At 43.0% G+C, this 13,488-nt stretch overlaps 1 protein-coding gene across 8 annotated transcripts in view; it reads right to left on the bottom strand.

Annotated features, from left to right (window-relative positions):
• Nucleotides 1-13,488, bottom strand: part of LOC137431270 (uncharacterized) — a 917,646-nt gene that overhangs the window by 56,320 nt on the left and 847,838 nt on the right. For all 8 annotated transcript variants that reach the window (XM_078781781.1, XM_078781779.1, XM_078781782.1 and 5 more), the window contains one exon: nt 7,788-7,910. In XM_078781781.1, the coding sequence (XP_078637907.1) occupies nt 7,788-7,910 (123 nt within the window). The remainder of the gene's footprint in view (nt 1-7,787; nt 7,911-13,488) is intronic.

Raw genomic sequence — 13,488 nt, forward strand, 5'->3', positions numbered from 1 at the left:
CGACAACTACTACTACTACTACTACTACTACAACCGCTACTACTACTACAACTACTACAAATACTGCAACTACTACTACTACTACTTTAATGACCCCAATATTATTGCCATCCTACTTTTGGGTTCCTCCATGGAAAGCTTTTGGCCCAAGTCTTTCACAAATCAGTTGGAGCAGGACGGGCAAGGAGTGAACGTCGTCACCGATAAGCTCCGTTTTTAACCTTTTTAAGCGCGTTTTTATTTCTTCTGTTTGTATAATAAAAAAAATACGCTTTTAAGCGTTTCTTTGACTTTATTTAATAAAAGTAGCGGAGTAACGGAGTAACGGTAACTTCCGTTACTTATTAGTACCGGAGTAACGGATAAGGAAGTTACTTTTTTGAGTAACGGAGTAACGGGTAACGAAGTTACTTTTTTGAGTAATGATACCTACTTATGTATGTATATATGTATATATGTATAACACGCTCTACCATTCCAGGTGTGCATCCTTCCATTCCAGGTGTACATCCTCGCTCACCTGTCACAACCAACTCACGCTCCGTGTCACTCTCACTACTTTCACCTCCATTCTTGACAGTGCACTCACCCTTACTCTCGACAGCGCACTCTTTCCTCATGCGCCCGTCCGTTACACACCTTTCTCGCGCACACTCTCCCGTTACATCCTCTGTAACACTCACCACAGGCGTGCATTCTCCCTTACTCTTGACAGCATGCACTTTCCCCATGCACCCGTCCGTTACACACCTTTCTCGCGCATCCTCTTGCGCACACTTTTCCGTTACTTTCTCCGTAACACTCACCACACCGCGCTTCCATGTGCTCCCTCGCACACGCGCTACTACCGACTCACTCTCGACAGCACACTCACTGGTCGGCGCGCACTTTTTCCTCACACACCCCATGGTCGGACATTCTCGCACACCTCTTTTTTCGCACACCAGACCTGTCGCACACTTCACCAACGGCCTTTCACGAACACCCGGACCCAAACCAATCCCCAAGCCGACTGAAGCTTTCCTCACATCATGTACATTGCCGAATATTTCGCCACTCACCTTGGCACCTCGTCTCCGCACCTCTTTTGCCACCTGCAAACTCTTTATTTGGTTAGTAAGCAGCACATCATGAATTGAGCACCGACCTTGTACCAATTCCATTACCTCCTCCTTTATTTCTCTCTTAGTTTCTGTCCGTCTCTTCTTAATTTCACTCACCTCTTCTTCCACTTCCTCTAATTTTTGCTTCACCTCTTTTATTTCCCGGTGCGTCTCCTCAAGTTCGTCCTCTAAGGCTACCGTGACCGTCTCTATGTGCATCCTCACCTGCCGGTCCTTTGTCTCCATTATCTCTGTCACCTCGTCCACCCTCATTGTCAGTCCCTCACGTACCATCTGACATTGCCTCTGTGTCGCTATTAAGTCTTCCTTGATGTCTCTTTGTGTCGCTTTTAACCCTCCTAGTACCGCAGTGTTCCTTTGAACCTGCTCCACTAACTCCGTTTGTCCCTCTGTCAGCTGTTCCACCTCCTCCGTCAGATCTTCTATTCCCCCTTGTAACTTTGCCGTCCCATTTCTCACCTCTTTCTCCATACGCTTCTCACCTCGCTTTACCTCCTCGCGTAGCCCCGAAACCTCCTCACTTACACCTCGTCGTATCTCCTCTTTCATCTCCTCCCTTTCTTTTGTAGATGCCACCCTCATCTGTCCCAATTCATCCCTCTGAGCATCCAATTTGGTTTCTACCCCGATTTTTACCTCCTCTATCTGCTCTCCCATTTGTTTAATTTCTCGGGCGGATTGCTCCCCTATCTCCCGCAATTTGCCTTCCATCCTATTTTCTAGCCCCATTAACCCATTCTTTACCTCTTTTATCCCGTTGTCTAACCCCTCAAATTTGCTGTCTATCTTCCCTATTTGGGCACTGGTACCCCTCACTTCGTCCCTCATTACCCCCATCATTCTGCTTTCCATTTTCTCACTATCAGCCCTCCTTCTGTCTTCCATTTCTTCACCCGACTTAACCATAAAGGCCTTTATTTGTTCCATAAAAAGGTTCAAATCCACCGGTGCTGCTACGGTCACAGGCGCGGCTAAATTTGGCGCCACAATAACCATGTGCGCGAGGGCGCCATTATGTGTGCCTGATACCCCCTCAACCACATTGCCAATGTTCTCCTCCTCTCTTTCATCCACATATATTTCCCCGAGGTCCTGGGTCGATTCTACCCCGTCTATCTCTCCCACCGGCATCCCGTCGCCTTGACCAGCCATGGCGCGATTTCAAAATTCGGGTTTTGTAAAACAAAAGCAATTTCGGTACTTTGTAATTTTGAGCGCGTTAAGCGCGCTTCGGGTCCAATCCCACTTCCCGACACCAATTGTTACTGATCGCGGTTTAGGATGTTGTTTGCCGAGCGAAGGCTCCGCGACCGAACAGTTGTTCCCCGACTCACCCGATTCACCCAGAACTTTGGCCGTATCGCACCGCAGCTGCCCAATCTGGAAAGGACTAAAACGACCGAATGCAAAGAGGAAAAGGAATAAGACGAGAAGACGGACAGAAGAGTAATTGGATTTATTATACACACAAGCAAAAAGAAAGCAGTCACGTTTATTTACAACACATAAGACGCAGGTGACACAGTGCAAATACTAGCTTATACAGACTTAATTAACCCAGGGACAGAACAAACAAAACAAACTCACGTACACAAGAAGGGTGGAAAGGCAGGAGGTGGATGGCTGGAGGGAGAGGAAGGTCCAAGGGGGTCCTGCAGCACGATCGGCGCGTTTAGCAGCCGCCGTTCCTTCGCGGCCCTGCTCAAAACCGCCGTCCAGGCCCCAAGCGGCTGTTGGGTGTTGTTGCTGCTGTGGCCGCCGCTTGCTTTGCCAGGACTCGTCTGACTCGTCTGGTCCAAACCCTCAACTCAACAACACTCTTGCACGTCTCCCTGTCCAACCACTCTTTCTCTCTCTTGGTCCAACCACTCTCTCTCTTTCTTGGTCCAACCACTCTTTCTCTCTCTTGGTCCAACCACTCTTTCTCTTTCTTGGTCCAACCACTCTTTCTCTTTCTTGGTCCACTCACTCCTCACCACCGACTCCCCAACACAACCAACGCAACCACTGACCCTTCACCACTGACTCTCCAATGCTTCTTGCGCGCGCGCCTTTATAGCGCCTCCGGCGATCAAGCCGCCGGCCTTCAGGACACGCCCATCGGTGTGCTCACCTCGGCCCTGGTTGGTCACGCGACCCTCTCGCTCCGCCCTTGATGACGACGGGCGGGCACGCCCCTCTTCCCCGACCCGAGCACATGTTCAATGGTGGTTTTGGAGGGGATGTAATTGCCAATCGAGGCTTGGCAATGACGAAAGGGGATGTGAAAGGAAATGGAGATTTTGGGGATGGGAATGAAAGGGGATCTATTCTCTTTCACTGGTGCAATGGAGTACTTCAATTAATGGGAGACACAGCCTTACTCTAAAACACAGAATAAGATATAACTATCGAACAGGGGTATTCTATTATTGGCTGACGTGTATGCTTGTGGACTAATTATGGGATGCCCTTTCACCTTTACACAGCTCCGGAGGCAGGGGGCGCAGAATAAACAATAATAATAATAATAATAATAAAGCACACAATCAAAAAAATATACAGTCCTCATATCCGCAACAATATATATATTAAAAAAATTTTTTATATATATATATATATATATATATATACATATATATATATACATATACATATATATATATATATATATATACTGAAACGCAAAATAAACTTACCACCTTTGAAACCTTTAAATGTCAACAATAACACTGCGTGTAGTAAATGTGTGAACTTATTTGTGGACAATAGTGTCCTCACTGTCAGACAAAACGGTCATGGATGGTCACTTGAACCTTCAATGGTCACTTCATAGCACAGCTGTTGAACAGCCGTTTTGACTGTCAGTGATTAGCCAAGGGGTACGGGATGATTTTAATGAGCTGCACGTGATGTCTTGATATTGGCTTTAAAAAGGCCAGTGCAAAATGGGCATTTCAATCAACATGCCACGATTGTCAAGGGATCAACGGCAGCATGCCCTGGGCATGCTGCAAGGCGGACTGAGCTAACGTGAGGTGGCACGTCACCTTGGCTGTTCACACCAGACCATATCGGCACTGGTGGACAGAGACACCCTCCACAACTCTGCAGATGACAGACCTCGATCAGGGAGGCCAAGAGTCACCACTGCAAGGCAGGACAGGCAGATGGTCCGAAGTCACCTGCGGGATCCTGCGGGATCGATTCCGTCCAGCATCCCGCACTGTGGCAGAAACTCCGGGGCGTGCAAACCCACGGATCTCCAATGATACTGCACGAAGACGACTGCATGACTATGGTCTGACTGCCAGAAGACCATACAGAGGCCCCGTGATGACGGCTGCCTATCGCCGCAACCGACGGAGATGGTGCCAGCAGCATCAGCGGTGGACCTTGGCGCAGTGGAACGAGGTCGCTTTCAGCGATGAGTCAAGGTTCTGTGTGGACAGTCCTGATGGGCGTGAGCGTGTCTGGAGAAGAACTGGCGAGCGATATGCCGATTGTTGTGTGCGTCAAGCCAACAGGTGGGCTGGCCCAAGTGTGATGGTGTGGGCCGCCATATCAGGCCGGTACAGGACGCCACTGGTGGTTGTGGATGGGAATCTTAACGCCCAGCGGTATGTGGATAACATCCTGCGACCTCATCTGCTGCCATTCCTGCTAGACCACCCAGAACTGAGAACCTTTCAGCATGACAACGCTCGTCCCCATGCTGCTCGCTTTATTTCTCCAAGGCGAGAACATCAACACCATGCAGTGGCCTGCGCTCTCCCCTGACCTGAATCCCATAGAGCACCTGTGGGATGAGCTTGGGAGACGCGTAGTTGGCAGGGCCAGAACACGGGCAGAGCTGCTTCAGACATTGAGGACTGAGTGGGACAGAATCCAGCAGCAATCCATCCAAAGACTGGTAGGCAGTATACACCGACGATGCACTGAATGTATCCAAAACAATGGTGGCCACACACGCTATTGAAAGGGGACTGACATTGCACCCTGTGCTGTTCTGTACTGTAGAACAAACTGATGAGATGGTGTATCTTGGTCAAAAACTTGACGTCATCAATAAAATGCCAATGTTTCAATTAGCAATTGTTGGTTTGTTTTATTTTGAACTGTTACAATTTTATTACATTTCAAACAAGTGGTAAGTTTATTTTGCGTTTCAGTATATATACATATATATACACATACATATATACATACATACATACATATATATATATATATATATCTATCCATCTATCCATCTATCCATCTATCTATATATATATATATATATATATATATATATATATATATATATATATATATATATATATATATATATATATATATATATATATATATATATATATATATATATATGTACTATATATATATATATATATATATATACTATATATATATATATATATATATATATATATATATATATATATATATATATATATGTGTATATATATATATATATATATATATATATATATATATATATATATGTACATACACTCTTCCGGGGCACTCACTGGCCAACCATAAGAGCACCAAAGGCCTGCTCACGAGAGCATCTTGGAAACTAGAGAGGTTCTAGGGAACCTGAACTCAACTGGTCTATATCAATATGGTTAGCATATGGCCAATATAGCCACCAATATGGCCAATTCGTCCGGCAGCTAAGCTAAATATAGCATAACCATTGTGCATTTTGTGAGGAAAGCACCAAATTTGGCACACTAGTAGACTATCATATGAAAAGATCTGGATATTGGGCCATCTCAGATTCAGAGATTTGATTTTTGCAAGATTTGCAGATTTTGCAAGCTGAGATTGCAACGCCAGCGACGGCCGACTCCTTCCTGCGAGCTGCCCACGTCACCCGCACAAGAAGAGCTCATCAAATCACTGCAGCGGCACTGCACATCCTGCAACACCGTGCGTATGAACGCCACTGTATGACATATGCTGATGATGCAGAAGACCTGCCTGAGTTCGAAGACTGGTGTCACCAGAGGAGAAGACATTCCCAACTTTCAGTACTGGGCAACTGTGCTGGAACTAGAGATGTTGGTACTGGTCTATGTGCGTTCTCTGCGGCAGGCTTCATTCACGATGTACCTTGATGCGCTGACGGAACTGGTCCCATGGTTGCACTCCCAATGAAGCACCCAGATGTAGCCAGAGAATTCAGGGCTGGCAACTTCACTGTACAGAAGACGAAGAAGGTGTTCTCTTCGATCCCAATCGAATCGAAATCTTGCAAAAATCAAATCTCTGAATCTGAGATGGCCCAATATCCAGATCTTTTCATAATATGATAGTCTACTAGTGTGCCAAATTTGGTGCTTTCCTCACAAAATGCACAATTGTTATGCTAAGTTGCCCCACTAAATATGGCAACAAGGTCACGTGACCTATGATGTCATCGTTATGATATGCATCCAATCAAGTGCCATACTAAACGTGGTCAAAGTTTCAACTCAATCGATCGTAAAATGAAGGCAGAGATGCATTTTAAATGTTTTCATCAAATCCAATATGGCCGACATGTCATGTGCCCAATGACGTCATAATTAGGATATACATCCGAACAAGTGATATATTATAAGTGGTCAAAGTTTCAACTCAATTGATCAAAAAATGAAGGCGGAGATGCATTTTAAAGGTTTTCATGAAATGCAATATGGCCGCCATGTCACGTGACTTATGACCCCACCGGTATATATATACTCGTAATATATGTGTTGAGGTTTGTTACATACAGTCTACACACCAAGTTTCAGCCTTCTAGCTACATTAGGAAGAACCAGATTGACAAATATTGATTTTTCAATATGGCCGCGCTGCCGCGCCCATTTTTGGGCGTGCAATGCCCAGATGCAATCCCAAACTAGTTTATGTCTTAAAGATGCTGCATAACAAGTTTCATCAAATTATAATCAATATTTGTGACTTTTAGAGCGTAGACGTCGAATTGTTCAGACGACAGACAGACAGACAGACAGACAGACGGACGACGGACACTGGGTGTCGACAAAAACTCAGCTGGACATAGTCCAGTTGAGTTAAAAAACGAAAATTAAGAAATTTCCGTATTTTTTGCCTTTCATCTTTGAAGGCCAATATCTCATGTCGGACAAAATAGATCACATTTTACACATCAAAAAAAGACATTAAGACTTTGTTGAGTTGTTCTGTGTCATAAAAAGTTCAATTTTTTCATTACTGTTTCGGCATATACTTTTAAAGATCTGCAATGCATTTTTAGGGTGTTGTAGTGTTTTTTGACTGTTTCGTGCATGTGTCGTGCCTAAATTGCTGTAATTTAGGACTTGTACAGTTAGTGTCGGTCACATTTTTTGTGTTTCAATTTAGAAATGACTCCAAAGAAAGAGGTTCCATGGTGATGGGGATATTAAAAATCAAATTGCTTGTCTTCGTCAAATAGGCAAGACAAATTCTGAAATCCACAAGCTCCTGAAGAAGAAGAACATCCATATTTCTCTTCCTACCATAAAGAGAACACGTCCACAATTACAGAAAACTGGTTCAACTGCAAGAAAGAAGGGATATGGCAGGCCACCAACCCTCATGCCACACCTCCAACCAAAATATATATATATATACATTCTTCATGAAATGACCTTCAAATTTGACTTGTAAAAAAAGGAATTACTGCACCTGATGTTTTGACCATCCCTCGAGGCGTTGAACTTCTTTAGCCAAAGCGCTGACATGTTTGGTATAACATGTATGCATTCCACCATGTTTATCAGCACAAAGTTGGCTTGGGTAATACATTTGCTGCAGCAAAAAGGGGGGTTGGAGGAAGTGTATGAAAGAAGGGCAGAATGGCAAAAAGTCAAGACAATGTAACAGGAGAGGACAAAGGACAGCGAGGGGGCAGGTTGCAAAAGGCAAGACAAAAATAGGGGCAATACCTCTGAGCGCTCACCTGGTAGAACAAAACAGTATACTCCACTGACAACAGGTACTTTAAACAGTATCACGGTATTTCAAACCAATTTCAATGGTTGCTAGAAGACAGGGCAGCATGGAGAATGATACATACTTAATCATAAGACTTTAAACAAACAAACAAGGAAACAAAAAAATACCTATTTTGGGGGGGCAACCTCCCACCCCCCCCCCATTCCCCTCTCCCTATCGTCGACCCCTTTAGGGCCCGTTATTTTAGTACTGGGAACAAACTTTGGTCCACCACGAGTGTTTTTTTTTTGTTTTTTTTTTGGTATACATAATCGAGGCTCGTGAAAGAGCTAACATTTATCACACAAACAAATCAAACAGACGAACAAACAAAGTATTTAAAAAGGGGAGCGGTAGACAAGATGGGGAGAGAAGGGGAAGCACATAATCACAACATTTGAGAGCAGGGACATCGGGAATGTGTGGGAGGGAGAGAGCTTGGGGGGAGGCGGCATGGGAAGGGGGGGGGGGGGGTGGGTGGGAGAAGTATGAACACAAGGACACCAAGGACTTCCAGGAAAGAAGTTAAAGAAAAGTGGTTAAGGTTGTGGTCAAGATTCATCAGCATCGCATGTGTAGTTTCTGAGAAGAAAGCAAATACCTAATTTGGGGGGAAACCCACCCCCTCCCCCCTCCCATACACTGCCTTAAGGCCGATTTTTTTCAATGCCATGAACAGACTTTGGTACATCACGGGTGATGAACAGAATGTTGAGGTCAAGCTTCATCAGAATTGTTTGTGTAATTTCAGAGGAAAAAGCAAATTCCGATTTTTTTTGGGGGGGGAGGGGGGGGGGAGGGCCACCCTGGATCCACTTTGACCCCAGGCAGACCCCTTTAGACACCGATTTTTTTTAAATGCTGAAACCAAATTTTAGTCACAACATAAATATAATTATCACAAAGCCAATCCCAATAGCCCTTTTGGAGAAAAATTTGCAAGTGTTTACGGACCGACAACACGCCATCGCATAAGCTCCCCTGAACTACGTTCCAGGTGAGCGAATAACAACAAGTATAGCTACATTCAAAGTACACGGCCCCATGACAAATAAATAAATTCCATATCCTCCAGCATGCGCCATTGCTGGGTCTCTTGGGCACCTGGTGATGACGCAGTGCAGCACATGGAGATGGAATTGGGAGGCAGCGGTGTACAATAATTGATTAAATGCGTAATTAAAATCAAAACGAATAATAATCGAAAAATAATTTCTTAATCAATTGCCTAACAGCATACCTCAATCATCAGTGTTTCATCAGAAGCTATATCTTTTTGAAAATTAAATGTCATTAATCGAAAAAAAAATAATTATAAGTCAATAAATAATAAATTGATGAATCAAGAAATCAAAAATATCTATCCTTTATAGCCACATCACTTGGTCACTGTCGTGTCCGAATATCAGCTTCCGAGCTAAAAAGGTGCCTGAGATATTGCCCAGATGAGAAAGAAAATAAATAAGTAATTAATTATAAAAATAAATAAAGAATAATCGTAAAATAATCAAATTCTTAATCAATTGGCTAATAGAATACCTAAACCAGCACCATTTCATCCGAATCTGTAAATGAAAAAAATAAATAAAGTAATTAATTGAATAATTAAATAATTAATCAATGAATCAATAAATCAAAAATACCAATTACAGCCAAATCTCTTGGTCATTATCATGTCCAAATATCAAATTCCCCTAACACAAAAGGTGCCTGAGATATCGCCCAGATGAGAAAATAAATAAATAAGTACTTAATAAATTGATAATAATGAAGTAATTGATCAATTAATTGATCAAAAAACAAAAATTAGTCTTTTTGCCAAAGCAGGTGCGCACTATTGTGCCGTAACTTCAGGTTCCGAGCTCAAGGGATGGCTGAGATATCGCCCGGACAAACAGGAAAACAAACAAAAACAAGTCGACGCAATGCAGAGCACGATACTTGCAAAATCCACCCCTCCTCAAAATAAAAGTTTGCCATGGATACATCAAATTGTCCAATGAATTGATGTTAAAATTGACAATCTTAATCAAAGCTCGGGTAAATCAGTTTAAAATTGAAGATTGTTCCTATGAAAATTGATGACATTAAAAGTTTGACCTTGAGTTGACCTTTGACCTCAAAAATAGTTGGGTTCCAAATTCAGTGATGCGCTATGTAATTGCTGTTTAAATTATCAAGGTGATCGGATGAAAAGTGATGATTTTTCAGATGAAATTTGATGATATTAAAAGTTTGACATTGAGTTGACCTTTGACCGTTAAACCTCAAAAATTGTTGGTTTCCCAATTAAGTTTGGCACTCTGTGATTGCTGTTTAATTCTCAGGTCAATTGGATGAAAATTGACCATTTTCCAGATGAAAATTGAGGATTCTAGAAGTTTGACCTCAAGTTGACGTCAACCTTTTGACCTCAAAAATAGTTGTTTTTCCCAATTCAGTGACACAACATGCAAAACCTCTTTAACTTTAAAGTCAATCAGAGAAAAAAATTACGATTTTGGAAATGTGACCTCAAGATGACCTTTGACCTCAAAATCAATAGACTTCTCAGATGAGACTGACCACCTCTACGAATTGGTAAAGTTTCATTGCTGTCGGTTTGGAACTGTGACATGTAGGCGAGTGACAAACAAACAGACAGACAGACAAAGTCAACTGACCAATATCATAATGAAATACGCAATTTGGTGTCTGTTTGTCTGATGATTTTTGACCGCGATACACTCCGTCTTTACACTATTCAATCTCAACCAAACTTGTCAGGACTGAGGATTACACAATGAAGGTTGTAACACATTCATTTGCCCCCATCCCCAAGGGGGTTTTCTCCCCTGAGCGGGTTTTCCCCACCATTGCCGTCAATGGGGTTGTGTGGTGAGGTGTATATCCATGTTAAGTCAGCTTTATCGTGGCGTTTTTCCAAAGCCGCTTCGAATAACAAAACTAACGATAATAGCAGAATATTAATTAATTTATACCCCTGCTAATTCACCCCAGATCCACTAATTTGAAATACCAACTTCTTTCCTGGAAGCCCTTGCAGTGTCCATGGGTTTTATACTTCTCCCACCCCCACCCCCTTCCGACGCCTCCTCCCCACAAGCCCTCTCCCTCCCACAGATCTCCCGATGTCCCTGCTCTCAAATGTTGTGTTTGTGTTTGTGTGCTTCCCCCTCTCTCCCCATCTTGTCTACCACTCCACTTATTATCCGTTTTATGTGTCTGTTTGATTTTTTTTTGTGTGATTAATGTTCGCTCTTTCACGAGCCTCGATATTGTATACAAAAATATGAACACCAATAATATCCCTCCTCCCCAAGTGGTTTTTCCTCCATGAACAAACATCGAGTCAACGTTTATAAATAGCTTATCATGGCATTTTTGTGGGAGCAAAGGCACAACGGCCTCTACCAGCAGTAAAAATATTATAAACTACAAACACGTATGATTAGCTTTTTAAATAGTCGCTAATGCTGTTTATATAACTAAACAAAGAAATTTGGAGGAATCCCGACATCAGTGAGGTAAGTTTTACTTACAGAACTGAGCGAAGATGTACTGTACTCCATATACCCCACAGGTGCTGGGTTAATAACATGACTCATTTTGCTGCTAACATGGCGTTTTTCGTGGCGAACTTTTGAAACTCACTCCTGCTATTTAACATGAAACTGAAAGGGAGGAAGCCCGGGTTGTGCTCATTTACCAAGCACCGAGCTAGTGCATGTCAATCCAGCCATTCCTTAACGGTTTTGAATGGAGTGCTTGCTCGAATGCTTAAACCACTTGGCGATCTCTCCACAAGAAACTTGGTAAATGAACGCACACCCAATGTTCTTGAGACTGGACCATAGATCGTCTGTAATCGATGCACCCCAGAGGAATAACCCTTCCTGCCCCTCCCATAGTGTGCGGGTGTACTAGTACTTGAAAAATCTTCGATTTTGCAAGTAACAAACAAACAGATTGAAAACTGAGTACTCCCTTTCGGCGTGTGCCATCACTGGGCCTCCTTCGGCACCAGGCGATGACGTCATGTGGCACTTTGAGATGGAATAGGAAAGGAATAGTGGACAACAAAAAAGCATGTGGGTGGTAAAAACAAAAGGAGAAAGGAGCGAGGAGTTGGGGGCTGGGGGGGGGGGGGGGGGGGGGAGGGAAGTTGGTTTGGTTTTTTTTTATGGTGAGAAAAAAGTTTAGGAGGAAAGTGAGTGCATGGTTCAATATAAAAATGATCACGCACACAGGCACAAACCTTATCGGGTGGCAGGCAGGTACCTTGTTTCAATCATTGAACAGGATAAAACAAACTGAGGATATGAGTATGTAAATGACAATATATACAGTCACGTGAAAAAGTAAGTACACCCCATGTAAAGTTTTGACCTTTTCAACATATTTCAACATACAGCTATTTGATCTTCATTTCAACAATATTGATAGATAAAGATGATATAGTATAACACATATCATGAAACATTTACATTTTGTAGTCCATTGTATAATTTAAATAAACATAAATGCAAATTTCACATGTGGAAAAAGTAAGTACACCCCTCCATTTATCACAACTTCAAATACCTAAAATTAGAATCAGGTGCACCAGCTCAGGTGCAAATGATTAGAACATCGTTAGAGAGGATCTTGGAGGAACCTGTCTTATTTAAACCTCAGACATTTAGTTTGGTTTGCTCTTTGTTGTTGAAGTGTGCGGCATCACCATGCCTCGATCAAAAGAGCTCTCCGAGGCCTTCAGAAAGAAGGTTATAGATGCCTACGAGTCTGGGAAGGGATTTAAAAAGATCTCCAATCAATTTGAAATCAATCATTCGACTGTCCAGAAGATCTCTACAAGTGGAGAAGATTCCAAACAACTGCCAACTTGTTCAGGCCAGGCCGCCCCAGCAAGTTCAGCCCGAGAGCAGACCGCAAGATGCTGAAAGAAGTCTATAAGAACCCCAGAATGTCATCACGGGATCTGCAGGTAGCTCTTGCCACTGTTGATGTCAAAGTGTACGAGTCTACCATTAGAAAGAGGCTGGACAAATTTGATCGACATGGGAGGTGTGCCAGGAGGAAACCTTTGCTGTCCAGAAAGAACATCAGGGCAAGACTAAAGTTTGCCAATGAACACCTCGGCAAAGACCAGCACTTCTGGAACAATGTGCTCTGGCCAGATGAGTCAAAGATAGAGCTATTTGGCCACAGTACCAGAAGACATGTTTGGCGAAAACCAAAGACAGCATTTGAATACAAGAACCTGATACCAACTGGAAAGCATGGTGGTGGAAATATTATGGTTTGGGGCAGCTTTGCTGCATCAGGGCCTGGGCAGCTCACTATCATATAATCCACTATGAATTCTTCATTGTACCAGAGGGTGCTTGAG

Source organism: Myxine glutinosa, chromosome 7 (genome assembly GCF_964187855.1).
Source record: "Myxine glutinosa chromosome 7, kmMyxGlut1.1, whole genome shotgun sequence".
Taxonomy (NCBI): Eukaryota; Metazoa; Chordata; class Myxini; order Myxiniformes; family Myxinidae; genus Myxine; species Myxine glutinosa.